We start from the raw sequence: 21,899 nt of genomic DNA, 5'->3' as shown, positions 1-21,899 counted from the left end.
ACATCAATCTCTTGAAAGGTATATTCTCAGCCTCACCTCGTGATTTAACTTAAAACTATCTTCCTGATGCAATACAATCTTCAGTTCGTTTTTATGGTAGATCTAGACTTTTTACAATCCAATCATTCCTGTGTGAGCAGATATTAAGGCTTCAGACGTGCAAAACTACGTTTCTTAGGAGACCCAGAAAGAAATGGTCAAGAGCCCCCCATGTGTACAATGACTCAACATTGGTGTCTTTTCTTCAGAGCAGGTTAATTACCTTTCCCAAATCCCAGCAACTCCCTTTAGCATAGACCACAAACATAAATCTCAGCCCAGCTCTGCCCAAGTTAACACAAAGCAATCAAAATAATAATAATAACAGCTACCATTCGTGTGGTGCTTACAACACGTCTGATGCTGTTTTGACAACTTAAAGTGTAAAAAAAAATCACTTAATCCTCACAGCAACCGTATTTTACACATGAGGACAATGAAGCACAGAGAGGTTCAATGGTCTGCCCTAAGCCACACAGCTAGTTCATGGTGGTGATTCTAATCCAGGCCAGCTGTCTCCAGAGTCCACACTGGTAACCACACACTACATGGCCTCTCAGAGTCCAAATTAATGCTGCCCAGGCTTCCAAGAGTCCCTTATTCAAATGCTCTCATAATAAACACTGATCGGGCTTCCCTGGTGGCGCAGTGGTTAAGAATCTGCCTGCCAGTGCAGGAGACACGGGTTTGAGCCCTGGTCCGGGAAGATCCCACATGCCGCAGAGCAACTGGGCCTGCGTGCCACGACTACTGAGCCTGGGCTCTAGAGCCTGTGAACCACAACTTCTGAGCCCGCATGCCACAACTACTGAAGCCCGCCCACCTAAAGCCCAAGCTCCACAACAAGAGAAGCCACCGCAATGAGAAGCCCGCGCGCCACAAGGAAGAGTAGCCCCCGCTCACCACAACTAGAGAAAAGCCCGCGTACAGCAGCGAAGACCCAATGCAGCCAAAAGTAAATATAATTAATTAATTAATTAATTTTTAAAAATAAAGCCTGATCACTTATTTAGGAGAATGTAATTCACTTCAGAGGTTTTAGTTGACAAAAAGAGAAAGAAAGGCTGGCAGCTACTAAGACATTATTTCACTAAGTTAAAACATTATTACGTCTGGTTTCTAATTCTTAGTTGGGATTGCAGAAGCACGTGGTCTGCTGCTTGGAAGTGCTCTAAAATGTCCCTCTGCCTGTAATTGGTACCAGCTCTGACATTAAAACTGCACTGTATTTTCTATAAATGAGAAGCAGTTGTAAATGTTAAGGATTCATGATATTGCTGGCTTTGATTATGCATTAAATCAGTGGTCTAATTTCTCTTTTTAGTTGCAGATAACTCTTTTTGTAAGTGAAATCTTAAAGACAATACCAATACATGTGACTGGGTAAAGCCTTGGGCTTTGGTTGAAGTGGAGAGAGGGAAATCTCTTGACCTTTACCATCTGCCTCAGTATCCCAAGAAGGCCCGTCCCTAGAGTCCTGAAAACACAGAATGAAAAACGCCACGGGCAACACAGTGAGCCGCCTCTCCTCTGTACCAATTCAGCTCTCCTTAGACCCTCCCTGCCTGACTCTATACACAAGGTGAGGTCCTCTGCCTTATACCTGAAAGACCTCACAGGACCCGTATTCTCCCCCGTGAAGCTGAAGAGAAGGAAACTCGACGCACAGTTGAAAAACGCACTGCCCAATGCTTGGCAAAACACGAATGGGTCACAGAAATGCAATGAAGGGTGACGTTTCCAACTGCAAAGTAACGTGGAGGCCTGCCAGGGCGTAGATAGCAGTCAGCTATATATGCTTATTAGGGAGTGAATTTTGATATTTTTTTCTTCAATCACTTCTGTCTGCGCTGGAAGCAAAGCAAAACAACACATACTCCTAGGCACAGTACAGGAAGAGAACTGCGGGTTACAGCGCAGGAAATACAAAAACCAGTTAAGTCCTAACCAGTAATCAGGATCAACCTCTTTTTTTTTTTTTTTTTTGCGGTACGTGGGCCTCTCACTGCTGTGGCCTCTCCCGTTGCGGAGCACAGGCTACGGACATGCAGACTCAGCGGCCATGGCTCACAGGCCCAGCCGCTCCGCGGCATGTGGGAGCTTCCCGGACTGGGGCATGAACCCGTGTCCCCTGCATTGGCAGGCGGATTCTCAGCCACTGCGCCACCAGGGAAGCCCAGGACCAACCTCTTAACCATGAAATGCATCCCACTGCCTGGCCATCACCCCTGTGGGTGCATATAAACAAAATTTAAATTTACATAAATTAGTATTTAAAATAGTTTTAAGTGCTGTTTGCACGAAGAGAATGGCAAAGTGGTTCCCAATATGTTGATACCATTCAACAACAGGTAACAGACAACAGGTAGCATGTGTGGAACTGGAGCGGGGGGCGGCCCTCCCAGATCCCCCCTTCCCATCCCTTTTAACCATTTCCGCCTAAGAGACCACACTACCGAGCTCACCACCAGGAACCTGGGCTCCAGGCAAGCAGTTCTGGTGTGCAATTAACACAGTACTGGCCATACCCTTTTCCTACCAAAATCTGTTCAGAAAGTTTAGCCAAAATTGATCTAATTTGATTAAAAGGTGGGACCTGGAACCGAAATATTACAAAGTCTCAGTTAAGAACAATGTACAGGGCGTGGCGTGTGTGGATTAAATACACGTTCAAGTTAACTTTGTTAAAAACCTTTCTATGATGTCGTAGTGTGCTGTCCTTACTAAGTTGAGCATAAATAATTAAACCAATCTTCAGGGAGTGGAGTCAGTTTTGGTTTTTGTTTCTTAAACGAGGCACTCTAAAACTGCACTATAAACAAAAGGAAATAGGCTCAATCTGCACACATGTTAAGATGAATCTTGAAAACTGCTTTTTTACCAAATTCTTTACATGAGCTTGCTTTCCTGTAATTTTCCTAACTCTAAAGGTTTGCACGTGGCAAAAAAAATTCTGGGTTCCCTTAGGTTGCATTTATTCTGACACCTCTGAAGCAAGTCCATCCCATGGGACTTGAACCGTGACAAACCCGGTGAGAGCTGTCGACCCAGAGGGGGCCAGCCTCGCGTCGCTGCATACCTCAGCTTTCACGAACACACCACAGCAAGGCTTACCTTGATTCCCAGGGCTTCTCCAGAAATGACAGCAACAGTCACGGCCTCCTTACTGGGTTTAGGGATTTCGTTGCTTTTCAGTTCCTGGTACCGAGGCTCCACCATCTTCTGTGCGCTCGTCAAATTAACCCACAGTTGTAGGCCGTGGACTGGCTCCTCCGAGCAAGGCATCTCGGCGTGCACGATGCCCCGGCCCGCGGTCATCCACTGCAAACACCAGACCGACAAGAAGGAAGTGTGACCCGGCCTCTAGTGAGTCCACAGGTGGGATGATTACCACCTGGTAACTAAGTCAGGCACCTTACAAGTGCTGCTTTCCGAGGAATAACAAAACGACAGAGACAACTGCTGGGGCCCTTTCCAGTTTTCCAAACATGTCCCGTGCTTCCGCGTGTGCGATCAAATCGTCAGCTCTGGAATTCACACAAATGGAAGAACCTCCTCTTTGGCATCCCTGAGTCTTAGATTGCGCCCCTAGATGGGGAGTTGCAGGCAGAGAGTAAACTGAGAAGTGCTCTCGGGAGACGCATCTTAACAAGTGAAGAAAGCAGGATTGGGCAGGGGGAGAAGCCAATCACCAATGCAGTTATTGTACAATGGAGGCCTCAGCCGAGCCAACAGGGAGCCCTGGAGTCGGATGAAACTTCAGAATTGTCACAAATTGAGGCTTTCCTATCCCCACATCAGCAAACCCTTGACTGTGGGCCACCCTGCAGTAGCGAGCACAACCGTGGGAGAGGCAGTTCCCGGGACAGAGCGCAGCGCCCAGAATGGGATGCAGCTGAGAGCCATCAACAGCCGGTATTCGCAGCAGCTGGAGGACACGAGGCGGGCCTACAGGTACCCGTGGAGGCCCAAGGGACCCACCACACCATAGGCGGCTGATTTCAACACTGGGAACGGAGCCCTCACCACTTGGAGGAAGTTACTGCCTCTGCTGTTGTGCAGACTTTTCAAGCATTCATTTATTTCTTTACTAAGAGCGCATGAGGGGCCAGCCCCAGATGCCAACCTCGGGATCTGGGGATAAAGGGATAGAACACAATAGGTAGGTTTCTTGCCCGTCTCAGCTTGGGTTCTCCCACAGAAGGTCCTGAGACAAGGGCTCGAGTGCAGGGAGTATATCTGGAAAGTGGTACAGAAAGCACAAGTAGGGAAGAGTAGGAAGGGTGAGCCAGGCAAGGGAGAAAGCCACAAAGGGGGGTTAACCGGCAGGTTACACCTGCGGGCACCTGCGGCTCAATCCCACTGGGAACCATGCCGAGGCACGTTAGAATTGATGCATGGAGGGCGGAAGAATCCACTTCCGGGGTCACAAGCAGTCGAAGCTACGCTTTACATTCTGCTCCGGGGACAGGTTACCGTTGACTTTTGGCCATGACTCTTTGCCCTTTTGCTTTTCTGCCTCTCAGTCTCCTGTTCACTGAAACACCACGATTCAAATATTTGCAGATGTCATCCCCCAAATATGTAAATGATCCCAGAAAGTACCTGTATAGAGTCCACACTTATAAAAACTGGCAAAGATGACCCAAGCACTTCCTGGGGATTTTAATGGTAACACATCTCAGACAGGACTAGGATGGTGGCCGGGTTTGGGTCATGCTCTTTAAGTGACAACACCTACCCCTGCAAATGGACTGCAAGATAAATAGAAAATTGTCTCAAAGGCAGCAGAGAGATCTAGAAAGATGAGGACGGAAACTGGCGCAGTGAATGTGGCAGCAACTGGGACATCATGAGTGAACGTGACCTGAACAGCTTCAGGAAAGGTTTGGGGGGCAGTGCTGAGAGGCCAACCCTGATTTCAGTGAGTGGAGGATGGGACGGAAGAGAAGGAAGCCGAGACAGTGACTTGTGATTACTTTTTTCAGAAACATCAGGAAGAGCCCTACGTGGGAGCTAAAAACTGACTGTGAGGGCCCAGGGAAGCATGAGAGAGGAATACAAGGGACCTGTGCAGGTTTTCAGGCGGAGTGCAAGAAGCCATAGAAAGGGACCAGTCCAAGATGTAACAGACAGAGCAGGGGACGCAGGAAGCTACCAGAAGTGGGTGGGATGGAGCAGCCACACCCAAGGACTATGAAACCATCAGCCATTCCTCATCTTGGCCATACCTGCAGGTCTCCTGGGTTCAACTGACCAGTGTGTCCACAGAGGTCTTCATGGGCCATGCTGCCCCCTTCCAGGAGGTAAGATACCTTTGGAAAAAAAAAAAAAAAAAAAAAAAACAGAAGAAAAAGTAGGTGTTGGAGGGCTGTGCAGAGTTGTTCACTTTTTCCACTGAAAATGTGTTGACCAAAGTATCAGGAGCAACTAAGATGGTTGAGCGAGCTGAGGGGATGAACCTCAGTGACAGGGCCATGCTAGCCCGGGCAACATCTTTGAGAGAATTTCAACTGGGAGCCCCTTCCTCCAGGCAGATGCAGCCCGGAGCAAGCAGAGCTCCCAGCTGGGTGAGAGGGGCCGCCACTCATACCCTCAGCCTGCCGGGATGAGGCCCTGCCACCGTGGGTCCCAGAGCCCAGGGTGAAAGAGAGGCAGCTCCTGCTGAAACAGCAGGAGCCTTGTTACCAAGGCCACGTTCACCCAGGTGTGTGGGATGACAGATCTCAGGCCTCCACACCTTGCTTTACGGGCTGATATGAGAAATCCAAAGGACGTGTCTTTCCAACACCAGGCACACACACTCACGAGGCATTCAATAAATGCTGGCGAGATATGTCAAATGAATTCATAGAAATTAAAGTCAACTTTTCCAGAGGCAAGACCGTACTAAATCTAAAAGCATTGTCCGTGTTGAAATTCTGTGTTGTCCGTCACGGTAGCCACTAGCCACAAGTGGCTACGTTTAAAATAATTAAACAAAATAAAAAATTCAGCTGCACTAGTCACATTTCGCAGGTTCAACAGCCCCATGTGCCTAGTGGCCACCACAGTGGACAGCGCAGATTATAACGCATTTCCATCTTTAAAGAAAGTTCTATTTGACGACACTGATCTTGGTAAATAAATCTGAGTATCAGCAGCCATCTATGGTAGGCGTGCTGTGCAGGGAGCAAAACCTTCCCGGGAGCGTCTGCAATCACAGTACCTCTTGGCAGAACGAAATATCACCGATTCTAAACAGCACTAGAAAATCGAGCCCTTCTTATTTCATGATTTCACTAAACGGAAAAATCAAGCAGCTCTACAATTCTCATTTTAAAAACGATTGTGATTATCCTAACTAACAAAAATGAAAAAGACACCCAACTACTTAGCATTTTAAACTACCCCAGGGACATGGTAACATCTGAAATGTAAGATTTAACACTGAAAGATCAAAACGCCGTTTGTACGTTGGTGCTAGGGTCCTCTCTGTACCACTCTATTTAGATTCGACTTTCCATTTTGCTCATTTTGTACACACTTATGAAATTCATCTGTAATGCCAACAAGAAATACCGATCAGCCACAACAGTTCTGAAAGGTGCCTGCAAAACCATGTTTACTGGCAAACCACGCGTGGCTCCCCGCCTCAGGCTTACGGGTGACAACTCTGATCATTTGCATCATTGGATGAAGTTTTCACATTCTAGCTATCCAAAAGCTTTCTTTAAAGCTTAATGTGTTTATCTGTTTTAACCTTGGAAACTGTACTTCAAAACTCTCTTTAACCATTATTAACTGAGCAAACCAGAAAATGCAGTCTGCAATTAAAATCCCAACATCTCTTGTAATTATGTAAGCCAGATCTAATTTTCGCTCAAAGACTCATTCCACCAAATATAACAATTTAAGTCACTACTTAAAAAGAGTAAATAATACTTTTTAAGCAACAAATCACAAATCTCTAAAACCACAAAAAGAAAGAGTAGAAATATTATATTTCAACAGGAAAGAAAAACAAAACAAAATATACCTGAGGTAAGAGAAGAGAAAATATCTATGAAGGTTTCAGCATATATATCAGATACTACTGTTTTACACAAATAAGATTATTTCCTCCTCCATACAAGAACGCATTATGTATGTCTAGGCCAGATTGTTTTTGCAGTCTGTTTTTGCTGTATCCTAAGGCATAAAAAGTAGATCTAATCTTTTTTAATATGAAAATTCAAAAAGTTGTTTCATAACCTATAAGTGGCAATGGGTTTCTGATCATTTTCCTATACATTTGTGTATTTAGGAACTAGCCAAAAGATTATCAATTCATAGATGTAAAACTTACAACAGAATAATTTTTAAATGATAAAGATTTATGAATTCCTTGAACAAATAGTCATTGAGGTCTTCCAATGGAAACGACACAGAAAATATCAATAATTTTCATGAAGCTCATATTCTCATGCAGAAGAGAGTAATTGGGAGTAAAATATGGAGTAAGGGTCCTGCTGGGTAAGTACAGGGTCGTGTGAGGAGCACAGGAAGGATTTAGCTCACACTTGGGTGCCAGATAAAGCTTCTCGGAGGAAGTGAGTCCTAAGGAGGGAAGGGAGTAAACCAGACAAAAAAAGATGGCAGTGAAGGTGGGCCAGGAGTGTGTTTCAGGCACATGTGAAGACCAAGAAGTGAGGGAGATCATGACTCACTCAAAGAGCACGAATGGCAAGAGATAAGCCTAGAGAGACGAGAAGGGGCCACAAAATAAAACCAAGATTGCACTAACACTAGATTCAGCCATGACCTTGGTCTCCTATATCAATGTGACCCCTGCTCCATCAGCAGGGTAGGACCTTCCACACAGTGTTAGGGAAAACCTCCGCTGCCCTTGGTGATATCTCCCTCCCCATGGAGGGTACTCCATTACCATTAACACTCCTCAACTCTTGCTGTATCTCACCCACCCCTCCATAGTGGGAAGGAAACAGCTTGATCTGATTGGTGGACTTGAAAGCAGCAGCTGCGCTCGCAGAGCTGAACCCTGCTTCTCCTCTTCCTCTTTGGGAATCAGCCTGCCACAGGAGGTCAGGGTCCTCTTCCGCTCTTTGCCTCTGTGAGAAGGGCCAGCCCGCATGGCAGTGGCCTGCAGGGCTCCAGCACAGCCAGTGAGGTCTGAATAGAGTGTGCCGCAGTTTCAGGTGCTGTGTTCAGAAGCCCGGCTGCCTGCTGATGTAAGCCACATTCGACAGTATCAGCTTTACTGGAAATAAAGGTCTAGTTTTGTCCGCTATCTTTCTTACTCTTTCATCTCAACTGGTTCGGAATTCAGGCTAGGAAAGCAGGCCGTCGTTTATTCTGCCTCTTCATATTCCCAACTCAGGGCAATTTAAGACCTGGTACTGTCGTGCTCTTGAAATCTTATACTGCAGCCTTATAAGAAACCCACCTCTTCTGGAGCAAATTTTATTGAGTGCCGGATCTTGAAACCAAGTATTTGTAGAGCACCGACTACAGCGCAAATCAAGCTGGCTGACACGAGGGCTCTTCGTGTGTCATCCTGCAGAACAGTGCCACTGAGGTATACTGCGTACAGAATGGCCTTGGTAGCAACCTTTATCCCAGCAAGTGACAGGCAGATGGCTACAGACACTGGAGGGTCTAGACTGGTTAATTTTATGTGTCAACTTGGCTCGGCTAAGGGATGCCCAGATAGCTGGTAAAACATTATTTCTGGGTGTGTCTGTGAAGGTGTTTCTGAATGAGGTTAGCATTTGAATCAGCAGACTGAGGAAAGAAGATCCACCATCGCCAGTGTGGGTGGGGCACCATCCAATCTGTTGAGGGCTCGAATAGAACAAAAAGGTGGAGGAAGGCTGACCTGTTGCTCTCTCTTCTTCAGCTGGGACGACAATCTTCTGCCCTCAGACATCAAAGCTCCTGGTTCTCAGCCTTCAGATTGTGGGCCTCGGCCTGAATCATACCACCAGCTTTCCTGGTTCGCCAGCTGGTAGACAGTAGACTGTGACATTTCCCCACCTTCCTTAATCACACGAGCCAATTCCTATAATAAATCTCCTCTTACATTATCTCTACATGTCCAATTGGTTCTGTTTCTCTGGAGAACCCTGACTAGATTTGAAGTCTAAAAGCCCCTCCTGGAAACTTGCTATCGTAATGGCAACAGTGCAACGCTGGCACGGGAACAAAGGAGGTCCATTTGTAGGGGAGATTAACATATAATGAGAGCAATTTCAAATCAGTGGGGCAAGGATGCCTTTTCCAATAAACAGTATTGGAACAAGTGACTGACCATATGAGATAGGACTAAAAGAATGTTCACGACCTAACAGTCGAGAGCGATATTGTGTATTCGGCCGGCATACTGAGGACCTCAAGCCCGAGAGGCAGCATCTCAAGTAACCCTGAGGAACTGCTCGGAGGAGGCGCGGTGGGGGCGGGGGGAGGCAGGATATATAGGGGTTTTGCAGCAAAGGGCAGGTAGTCTGAACGTCAAAAGATTACTGTTAATTAAAGAAAACCAGATATCTCAAGTTAAGGAATTTAGCGCTTCTTTATGTATGGGAAGATGCAAGAGTCTGGGCTCACTGAAATCCTTCCTTTGATATGCGCCTCGGCTCTCTGGGGCCGGGATCCTGTTTTCTCATCCCGAGTCCCCTCAGGGCTCACTGTGGGGAGTGGCTGCAGTCTGACGGCTGCTAGATGGCAGGTATTCTTTTCAGCCCCGAGTTCCCTCAGGGCTCTCCAGCTCACCAAGGCGGTGGCTGCAATCCCGGAGGATTGTGACATCCTTTGTTTACAGATATGGTAGGAAGTATTTTACTTCTCAGAGAAAAGAGAGTAAGCCCCCACTACATGCAGAAACGTGTTCCAAATGGATTAAGGATTTTAAAAATACACTTAGAAGACTTAAATCTAAGGAGACAACAAGAATCCAAAATGTCTGCACAAACCCATCTCAGCAATGTTTATTATGACGGCAAAAAGACAGAAACAATCTGGACAATGAGTTAATAGGGTACACTTAGCTAAATAATGGTACAGCCATACAAGAGGATATTATTATGCACCTGTTAAAAAGTGATACAGATCTCTATTCACTGATTCAGAAAAACGAAATATTATTTAATCAAAAAAGCAGGCTACAGAGCAGCAATTGTATTTAAAGGGTCAAAGGCAACAATGCATTTAAATGGGTTCATTCAAATAAAACTGTAGCCCGTCATGCTGTATACGTATGTAAGTGCCTGGATGGACACATGTCAAAATGTGAACAAAGGTCATCTCCAAAGGGTGGAAATGCAAGTACGTTTTATTACCTGCTTTCTTTTCTGCTGGTCTACGTTTTCTGCAATGAGTAGTTTACTTGTTTACAATGGAAACTTTTTTTATTTTGGGAAAATAAAAAGATGTTGCCACTAATCAGTGAATGAAAGTAAGTGATGTGCTTTATTGTGCATAGATGCTGGCGAATATTGGTTCCCTGTGTGGGTAAACTGGGGCTGGAAGGAAGGCAACAAGACGTAAGGCAAAACACTAAGAAACAGAATAACTCCCTGTTACCTGTGAGGACCACATAGCTACCTCTGACTTTAATATGCTGCTAGATGGGAAAGATCTGGAATTCTTATAGAGGGCACTCATGCCAAAATAAGAATTAAGCACTTAGGACTCCATACAAAGCTTAAGAATTTCAGAGGACAAATAAAAAGCTTCCAAATTTCATACAACCAGCCAAACTACACTGAGCAGTGTCTAGAATTGCTTTCCTTTTCCTGTTATTCATGTACTTTTAATTAAAATAACTGCATAATAAAGGCAAATTTCTTTCTGTTTGGGGTGAAGCTCCCCTTTGGCTTCTCAAAGGAGTCTCTTTCAAATCATGTTCTTTCCCTCCCCAAAGATCTTTCAATTATCCAAGCCTAGGGACTTTCAAGTTGTTAATCATCTAAAAATATGTCAGGCAACTTTCAAAAGTAAATTGTCGGGAACATGAGTCATTTAAAGATGAAAATTTACATGGATATCAAAAGAGGGTTTTTTTGTTTGTTTGGGTTTTTTTTTTTTTTTTTTGCAAATTTTATTTTAGGGAGCAGTTCCAACACTGTTTCTAAAAGACTGAGGAGACCATTACTGCCCCCTTTTCCCCCTACCTTTGCGGTGTGGATGTCCTCTTTTCTCTGGCAATACACAAGTAAACAGCATCTCCCCTAACCTAAATAAAATCTGAATTAGAGAAGTCTGGCCAACGACGCTTTACTGAGTCCGTAATGCTTACCTTTTACTACTTAAAGCAAAAAACACGCTTTTAGCATTTGGGGAAAGAAAAATCAGAAACCCAGGAAATTTTATCTACTATCTTTTATTTATTTATTTATTTTTGCTAAGTGCTGTAAATGTTACACTGAGACCTTAAGGATAAATTAAGGTCTGCAGAGGATTAAAAAAAAAAACAAACCTCAGGCAGTACTTTGAGAACTGACATGATCCAGATGATTTTTTAGGCCATTACATAATGGCAAACACCTGGAGAATTGCCGTGGGTGGTTGACGGGATTGGGAGTGTTATGTTTAAACTGGAGACTTGCATGTGTCTAATTAAGTAAGAAATCTGTAATTTGAAACAGGTGTTTTCTTAAAGGACTTGACGTGCTTCCTGGTCCTGCTGCATCCTTTCCTGGTCCTAAACTTTCCACGGTCTTTACGAAATATTTGTGCTTCCTTGTCAGTTCTTATTTGTTTGTGTGTTTGTTTGTATTTGGAAAGAGAAAGACACAAATGCACAGCAGTACTGAGAGTACAGCATCACCTGCAGTATGAAGTTTAGAGAAGGTGTACCTCAAGGGGCTATAAATGAGTCCTGAAGAACTACGGCACCCAACTGAGGCTGTGGTTTCTGGCTGGTATTCAGGCAGAAGAGTCACCACCTCATTCCCTGTTGCAGATGCAAAACGCATTCTTTAAAAGAAAAAGGTTATATTATCGATTAAACTCTGTTTTCTTTTAATTTCCATTTGCCCTAAAATGGTGCCCTTTTCTCTATTGGTAGCTGAGTAGGAAAAAGAGAAAAACAAAACAAAAACACGGGTTGAGGTCATGGCTGATGAGAGAGGCCGGCAAGGAACATCTTGCGTAATCGAAGCGGCTAACTGGTCTTCAAGGACAGAAACAGCATGTTTGAATCCATACAATCCAGGACGCGACTTATTTTACAAAAATGTCTTCATTTCTTGAGCAATCACTGAGAAACCTAGAAATTCACACCCCGCCCCCAAGTTGGCTCATCCAATCATGACCCCACAAAAATACCTTCACAAGTGCCAGAAGGTGGTTTGCACAAAAGAGGAAAAGAGAAGCAACATGGTTTAGGTATTCAGCCAAGGGGCAAACCCAAACCTTTTAACAGTCGGCCACAACCCCCGGAGACGCCCCCTGCTGGTGAAGCCCTGCCTCGGGAGCCACTCAGGCACTGGAGCCTGGGTGGGAACCTGGGCTTTGCCACTTATTTGCCAGGTGTGAGATGTGGGGTGAAGTCCTTAACTTCTTGGAGGCTCTGTTTCTTCACTTACAACAAGGACCTAGGCAATGAGCTCACCGTGGGTGGTGAGGGATAACCCAGGTGATGTGTGCAAAGCACATAACAAGTGTTCAGTAAGTTCTAGAATCAGCACGTTTGCCACATTCCTCGAGCAGAGATCCTGTTCACGGGTCCTCCCTCTGGTCCTCACTGGAGCTTCCTGGAATGATTTCCCCCGATATTCTCATGGTTTGCGTCCTTACTTCGTTCAGGCCTCTGCTCAAATATCACTGCCTAGGGACTTCCCTGGCAGTCCAGTGGTTAAGACTTAGCCTTCCAATGCAGGGGGTGTGGATTCGATCCCTGGTCAGGGAGCTAAGATCCCACATGCCTCATGGCCAAAAAACCAAAACATAAAACAGAAGCAATACTGTAACAAATTCAATAAAGACTTTAAAAATGATCCACATCGGGCTTCCCTGGTGGCGCAGTGGTTGAGAGTCCGCCTGCCAGTGCAGGGGACATGGGTTCGTGCCCTGGTCTGGGAAGATCCCACATGCCACGGAGCGGCTGGGCCCGTGAGCCATGGCCGCTGAGCCTGCGCGTCCGGAGCCTGTGCTCTGCAATGGGAGAGGCCACAACAGTGAGAGGCCCGCATACCGAAAAAAAAAAAAAAAAAAAAAAGATCCACATCAAAAAAAAAAATGTCACTGCCTAAAAGAGGCCACCCCCAACCAGGTCATCTAATTGGTCAATCTATTCTCAATCCTCCTCCTCTGTTTCTTCTTCCTAGCTTTTTCATGAAGGGCACTATATTATATAATTATTTGGTTATTCATTTATTGTCTGTCTTCCCTAAGAAAATGCAACCTCCCTGAAGGCTAGAACATATAGTTGACACTGAAGATAGACAGATGGAAGGAAGGAAGGGAGGGAGGGAGGGAAGGAGGGAGGGCAGCACCTTTTATTTGCACAGCATTTCAGCACTTAAAAAGCATATGATCCTGGGAATATATTATCACCTACACGATATTGATGAAAACATTGTGGCTTAGTGTGATTAAGTTTGCACCATTAATAGTAGCAGAGAAAGGACTTAACATTTTCTGTCTCTGAGAATAAAACTATTTTCTCTCTCCCACAGTGTCCCACAAATGCTGGCGCCATCTTGGCAGTAACAAAGGTGTTGTGAGCACGGCGCCTGCCTTGGAGGAGACAGCTGATGGCAAATGCAAGAGGAGCCAGGGCTGCCAACTGCGAGGGCTTCAGGCAACCTGGCACCTCTGGCAAAGAAAGGGTCCTTGCTGTTGTACACAAAGCTGAAAACAGGCCTCGGGATTCCCAGGTGAAGTGGAGAAGAGGTTGATGGAGGGACAGGCAGCCGCGTGATCCTGCGATGAGGTGATCGTGGGATCTTTCTTTGGTGTGGACGTTGACAAGTTCTACCCAACAACGTCTAACTACAGAGCAATGAACAAGTGACTTGAAAGCAATTTTCCTTTTCTACTTTTCTGTTGCTCCCCTCACAAAAGTCTCCCAAATTTACTAATTTTCCTTTCACCCTGAATAAAATTTCAGACATGCACATCGAGGTTCTAAGATGATCACATTCCCAAATCTACTCAGGCTGAATTGCAAACTTCCTGAGAATCTTCCAGCTGCTTCTAGAACCCGAGATTCAGACATGCCCTTCCTCTTCAAACTCCACTCAGGATTCAACCCTTTGGGGGAATCTCTTCAGACAAACTACCCCTGGCTCCCCATGTCGTCAGGCCAGCCTCTTAACTGATACCACCTACATCTCGTAAAACTGTGGTCAAGGCGTTCACGTCCATTGTTTCATTTCCCATATTATACTGAAGGGGCTTCTAGGGAATGGTGTGCCAGCTTCTAAAATTACCCCAATTTCCCACATACAAAAGCACTATGTCTGTACCCAGCGGAAAGTGGGTAGTTGGAAGCACTGTTGCTTAAGAGTGCCCTCTGCTGATCCTTATGACGTGTGCTCACTGTTTTTCTAAAATCAGTTCTCGCCAAACCAGCGAGCTGTCTAAAAGATCCACCGATGACTAAGTATGTCTTCCAGCCCGAGCGCGTTGTCTCTGCTCAAAGACCACGTGTCCATGGGGCAGGCTGCCCTCTATTCATCAAGGGAGGGGATGTGTCGTGGTGTACAAGTGAGTTTTCCTCTAGTTAAAAGCTGTCAAGGCCAACACCCAAGAAAGAAAGGCCTGAAACGCTCCTCTGCACACATGGTCCTAGGCAGGCTTGGGGCTCATGGGGCTCACAGGGCTCTTACAGAGACAGAGTTAAGGGAATCATGTTGATTTCCCTCTTGTTTTAATATTTTGTTAAAATTTCATTATAATAATATTTAATTAAGCAGCTGACACCTTTTGGTGGCTGATTTCTTATTATTCCTGATTCAATTCATTGAAAGGATCTAATTTCTGAATGTTTCAGTGAATGTGTTCATTGCACTTGATGTTATTGGGCCACAGTTCTTGGGATTTGGGACTTCAAGAAGCAATAAAACACTTTATAATAAGGGGCTGTGATACAGGGGTGCCAATTTTTGTCTTTCTTTTGTCTTTTTAAATAATCCTTTAATTTTGGAATATTTTTAAATCTCTTTTTCTTTTTATTTCATTTCAGCCTGCACAAGAGAAAATGTCATCACAAACTCATAAACGGGAAGTTAGAAAGCACCCAAGGGGAACACAGTGATTATCCCTTCCCTACCTTCAGGGAGCTACTGGTAACGCCAGCAGGGAGGACACTACTAAAACATGTAGCTAAGAGAAGCAAATGTTGCAGAGAAGTACAGTTAGTCCCACTGGACACAGAAGGGAGATCAATCCCGATGACGATGAATCTAGAGGAATGGAGGAGTAACTCATGGAGAAGGCCGCCCCCCAGCTGGTCCCTAAAGGACTGAAATATTGGGGAAAAGCTGGGGTGGGTGGGGCAAAACGGTACAGAGAAGGAAAAGAATCTTTAGGTTGTAACAAAAGGTCATAAGCAACTAAAGCACCATTTTGTTAATTATCATGTTATTCCTAATCATGAATGGTCTCCTTGTGGCTACAAGAAGTTAAATGATTGGTCCTTAAATATCCTGGCAGTCAACCAACCCAATCCATTTCCTCATTATACCGGAAGTTCAGAGGAGAAGTGAGAGCATTACTTTGCACTTATGGGCAGGAAAATCCAGGTCCCTGAACCGTGGGAGCAGCGGGTCCCACACTAAGTAACAGAAAGAGTATGAGGTGCTCACAATTCGAGGATCTGTGCCACCTGTGCAACCTCACTTCAAATGCTATGAACGTGTCTATGTATTGAAACACGATCAGATGTACAGAATGGGAACTTTGTTCCAGGAGTGGGAGCATGGAAGAGTGGACCGGTGTGGGCCTGGGATCAGAGGGGCCCACCTGTCTTGTATGGGCCGTGAGCTTGACAAGTCACCACTTCTCTGGCCTCTGTTTCCTCATCTGTAAAATGGGGGTGGGGGTGGGCATGTGTGCTAACAATTCCTGCTTTTCAGGGTTGCTGTGAGGTTTAGAGCTAAAGTAGACAAAGCATGTGAAGCTTCTCATAAAACAGGTAGCTAATATTACTGCGTGGCAAATTTCCTTTGCATTTACTCCTGCATGTTCAGGCATTTCATTTGAAAAAAAGAGTGTATTGACAGGTAACTCTGAAGAAGCTTTGCTAATAGTGCTGAAGATTTGGAAGAAGCTTTTTGTCATGTAATGATCTATGTTAATTTATTTTAGACTTATTTTTAGTCCCACTTAAGAAGCATTATTTTATATTTGGTAACATAAAAGAATGTTTAATGACTAGTATATAGTCTTTATTACATCCCCCTCCAATTTGTCTACTTAAGAACTCTAGGAATGTAGTCTCTCAGACACAAATGGTTTCTGTTTGTAATTGGAATCGGGTGGGGGAGTGGGGCAGATGGGGAAATTGGTTGGGATATATATATATATGTGTGTGTGTGTACATATGTGTGTATATATATGTGTGTATATATATGTGTGTGTGTGTGTATATATATATATATGTGTGTGTGTGTATATATATATATATATATATAGACTACTTTCAAAGAATATTTCCATTAAACTGCTTCTTTCCCTCATATGACCTATGCTGGGAGCTGTCCTGGGCACTGCAGGGTATTCAGCGGCATTCCTGGCCTCTACCCACTAGATGGCAGTAGCACCCTCCAGTTGGTATAAGCAGCACGGTCTCCAGACATTGCCACAAGACCCTGTGCGGACAAAATCAGCCCCAGTTGAGAACCACTGACACAGTATAAAAGCCAGACTTTTAGACTAAAGATCTTCCCTGAAACCCTCCCAGACTCGTTAGAAGTGCTAGCTTCTCCCTCAGAATGCGAAACTTCATCAGCTGGACCTCTCTTGTTCCTCCTGAATCATTTTCTAACTTTCTTGCAAACTGGAAGTCCTCTGCCCCGACCTGTAAACTCATGCACACGTGTCCGCATACATACACACACACACACACACACACACACAAATTTTAATTTCCTTTTGGACAGGGAACACGTTGAGGAGGAGAAAGTTCTGCTTTTTAATTCGAGGCACTTTTAAATTTCATGGGCACCCCTAATGGTGCACAAATGTTTCCTAGAGGAAGCTGCCCCTAGATCATACCCCACCCCCCTTCCACTCTGGCATATGTTATTAACTTATCTGGTTGACTGGAATAGAAGACAAACGAGGTCGATTTTATGTGGAGAAGGCAGACCCAAGATGAAGGCCTGAGCAAGGTTCCTGTAGAGCAAGTAAGCACCAGGACCTCATCGACCATGAGAGCACTGTTTATCTTCAAATATGGCATGTGAAGAGAGAATTTTGAAAATATATTTTAAATAACCCATACACATGGTCCAAATTCTAATGGTACGAAGAGAAAAAGAGGGTTAGAGTGAAAATTAACTCTTTCCCACTCTCCCTCATCACCCAGTAACCTTCCCTGGAAGGTACATTATCAGCTTCTTGGGTGTCCTTTGAGAGAGAATCTAGACATTCCCAAGAATCAAAGTATGAGTGGAAACAACCCGAATGTCCATCAAGAGATGACTGGATAAATAAAATGTGACAGCCATACAATGGACTATTAGCCATAAAGGAATAAGGTTCTGACACATGCTACAACATGGATGAAGCTTGAAAACATTATGCTAAGTGAAAGAAGCCAGTCACAAAAGACCACATACTGTATGATTCCTTTTATATGAAGTGTCCGGAATAGGTAAATCCATAGAAACACAAAGTTTCAGATGTTGTCAGAGGTTGGGGGACGTGGTAATGAGGACTGACTGCTACTGGGTGATGGCTTTCTTTTGGGGGGTGATGAAAATGTCTGGAATCAGTGGTGATACTTGCATAATCTTATGAACATACTAAAAACCACTAAATTTTCAAAAAAGCTTTAGTGAATATACATTTTTATCTGTCATTATATGTTTTCTCTCTGAGCACCATCTTCTTTCGGTATTGTTACATGAATTCTGTAATTTTGTTTTCTTTGCATCAATGTAATCTGTAGGAGTCATCATTCATTCAGATAGTCCGCCTTTCCCACAATAAATAATAAACCATTTCTGGGAAAGGATAAAGGTACAGTCTTTGCTCTTTATACAAATCCCACATTATGCCATAACAATTTTGTACCTTGCCTCTGTCACTTTCCAACTATCATGGAGATTATTCTTTATCAGGACCTATCAAGCTGTGACATTCTTCTACCAGCTGGGTAAGTATGTCATTATATGCACACATGTATGTAAACCACTAGTTCTCAACTGGGGGCAATGTGGTGGCCTCCCTGCCCAAAGTGGACAACTGGCAATAATACCTGGAGACATTTTTTCTTGTCGCCACTGGAGGTAAGGGGGTGCTATCGGCATCTGGTGAGAAGGGGACGGGATGCAGCTGAGCACCCTACAATGCACAGACCGCCGCAGCAAAGAATGATCCACCCAAAATGTCAATAGCGCCAAGGGTGAGAAACCTTGATTTAAACACACCATGATTCATGAAAATTTAAATTATTTATAATATCTGCTTTTATAAATAATGTTGCATAATATTCCACCTTCCAGACATACAAAAATTTCCTTACATATAATCTCCACATATATAATCATTTCCCTTTTATTTTGGATACTTACTCTGTTTCTTTTTTTGACTTTTTAATATTGCACTGGAAGAAACATTTGTATAACAAGCCTCCGTTCTTATGTTGTTTTTGTTTTTTTCAGGAAATTATTAGACTCCTAGAAGTAGGATAATTGGATCAAAGTAGAAGAACTTTTTGCCCTGGAATTATAAGGGGTCTTATTGCTACTATGAATGGGATTGCCCCCCACCATTATATCTGGCTATTGCCTTTGGGCAGGAAAGTGGGTGATTTTTGCATAGTTATTTTCTATCCAGCCATGTAGTAAGAGGTTTTGGTTGATGTTCTTAGCATGGTGGTGCCGAAGGGTGTCCTGGGGGTGAGGGTGGCTTTAGCTTCCTTCCTATAATCTGTTAGTGTCACCCCCAATTCACACCAAATAAATGTATACGCTAAAATCCACATGCTGCACTGTAACGGTAACTTCAGAACAAGTCCTGTGCCCTCCATCGTGCTCCAATCACATCACCACCCAAAGCTGGATGCAGCTACCGTGGGGTTTCCTTTTATTAGCATATTACCTACAAATAAATAATTTGTTCTCCTCCTTTCCAATAGCTCTCTTATTAATAGCGTCAAAGCTTCCAGAACCATATTCAATCGTGATGGTGCTGGTAGACATTCTCATCTTTTTTCTCACAGTGACAGGAACATGTCAGTACCTCCATGTTAGAGATGAAAGAGGATGTTCCTTGAACAACAGCCTTTCTGATGTTCAGAAAATATCCTTCTTTCCTAGTTTTCCTAGAGTATTTTTTTTCTTTCCAGAATGGACTTTTTTAAACGTTATGTTTTCATAATTAAATTTATTTACTTATTTATTTTTGGCTGTGTTGGGTCTTCTTTGCTTTGCAAAGGCTTTCTCTAGTTGCGGCGAGCGGGGGCTGCTCTTCGTTGTGGTGCATGAGCTTCTCATTGCGGTGGCTTCTCTTGTTGCGGAGCACGGGCTCTAAGTGCACAGGCTTCAGTAGTTGTGGCTCGCGGGCTCAGTATTTGTGGCACGCAGGCTCAGTAGTTGTGGTGCACAGGCTTAGTCGCTCCGCGGCATGTGGGATCTTCCTGGACCAGGGCTCGAACCCGTGTCCCCTGCATTGGCAGGCGGATTCTTAACCACTGCGCCACCAGCGAAGTCCCTCCAGAATGGATTTTGAATTCAATCAAGATTTTTTTCCCCCAGCTTTGATTCAACGATGGTATGGTTTGGGTTTGAAAGTGCAACGCAATATAGAAAAAACAGGCCGCGTGGGACACGGGAAGTTTGGGTCCAGTCGTAAGTTTTAGGTGTGAATCAACAGAACCCTACCCTTCCTCTAGAGGTATTGTTCAGAGGTTGCATGCAAACGCTGCTGGATGCCAACCAGTAAACGTTAGTCTGCCTTTTCTGATGGGCACACCCTTGGAAACAGAGCGGGTTTGTTCTCCAGAACAAAATCAAAGAACCTGCTGAGGCCTGTGGTGAAAAACTTGATAAAACATTTCTAAGCCCAACTAAGGACAGAATGGAGCAGACCATCCTAAAACATTCCTGCGAAGCAGGCAGGACGGTTCCTCCTAACCATTCTTCAACTGAAGCAGAAATAATCAACCACGTTGGTTTCCCCAGGACAGAGGGGTTCCTAGGAAAATGGGCCTTTCAGTGCTAAAACCTGGAAAGTCCTGAGGCTATAATTTAAAGGATGATTTTGAAAGGTAAAAAATGGTAGGTGAAGGGTTCATCAACAGTGTGTGAACTTGAAGCACTTCTCTTTCAGGCAAAACTAAACTTGGGCAGGGTGTGGATTAAAAAGGAAGAGTGTTGCGCATTTTTTCAGATGGTTCTTTGTTCTGAGCATATAGAGTTGCCTTAAACAAATCAAGATATCAGGCCTGACCAGAAATAGGTAACTGCAAAATCATTCCACCCTTTACCACTTGGCCTTTCAAAACAATGCTCCCCGGAGTCCAAACTACAGGCAGGAAATATTGCGTGCATTTTCCCCTTTGTCTTGGGACCACCAGCTGTGCCTCCCCCAGGGCCTTCCTTCTTCCTCAACTTTTATGCAAGTTTTTAACAGAATATATTTCGCTATCTAAACAGAAGAGTTAAGTTTTAGAAAATGATTAGCCATTAACTCAGTAAAATCAGGTTCTTGTTCCTAGCTCATAGGGTTATAATATTTCTTGGATAAAGAAGATGTGGTACATATGTACAATGGAATATTACTCAGCCATAAAAAGAATGAAATAATGCCATTTGCAGTAACATGGATGGACCTAGAGATTCTCATACTAAGTGAAGTAAGTCAGGAAGAGAAAGACGAATACCATATGATATCACTTACATGTGGAATCTAAAGTATGACACAAATGAAGTTATCTATGAAACAGAAACAGACTCACAGACACAGAGAACAGACTGGTGGTTGCCAAGGTGGGGGTGGGGGAGGGATGGATTGGGAGTTTGGGATTAGCAGATGCAAACTACTATATATAAGATGGATAAACAACAAGGACCTACTGTAGAGCACAGGGAACTATATTCAATATCCTGTGATAAACCACAATGGAAGAGAATATGAAAAAGTATATATCTATATGTATATCTGTATACACACACACACACACACACATATATATATAACTGAATCACTTTGCTGTACAGCAGAAATTAACACAACATTGTAAATCAACTATACTTCAATTAAAAAAAAAATAATATTTCTGGTTTGGAGGGTCATCTAGATAAGTGACTCCTAGGTTGAGTTGGCACCTGAGATTCCAGGTGATACCACTGCTGGTTCACGGATCACACTTGGGGTAATAAGAATTTTGCAGGATAATATTCTCCACATTTCTCTGATCATGTATCACTATTAGTTTAAAAAAATGTGAGCAGGGACTAAACAACATATATTTAGTTCTATTTTATATTCATGTGTTAGTCCAGCATAATTTCAGTTTTCTTTAAAAATATAAACATGAGTTCTAATATTTTATTTCAGCACAGCACTGACTCATCTCACACAAAGCCTATTTTGAGGACCATTTATCTTGATAACATACCCATTATGTTAACATGCACTTCATGCTTGTATTTCTCCAGGCATAATAAAATCACTGATCCAGGGGACCTATTCCATCTTTGCAT

General features: G+C 43.9%; 1 protein-coding gene across 1 annotated transcript in view; it reads right to left on the bottom strand.

The window, feature by feature from the left end:
* PIR (pirin) overlaps positions 1–21,899 on the bottom strand; it is a 101,510-nt gene that overhangs the window by 57,464 nt on the left and 22,147 nt on the right. Inside the window, 2 exon segments of the mRNA XM_060087006.1 lie at positions 3,154–3,360; positions 5,271–5,354. Coding sequence (XP_059942989.1) covers positions 3,154–3,360; positions 5,271–5,354 — 291 coding nt within the window.

The sequence above is a fragment of the Mesoplodon densirostris genome, chromosome X (assembly GCF_025265405.1).
Source record: "Mesoplodon densirostris isolate mMesDen1 chromosome X, mMesDen1 primary haplotype, whole genome shotgun sequence".
NCBI classification, from domain to species: Eukaryota; Metazoa; Chordata; class Mammalia; order Artiodactyla; family Ziphiidae; genus Mesoplodon; species Mesoplodon densirostris.
This window is presented reverse-complemented; position numbering and strand designations above follow the sequence as displayed.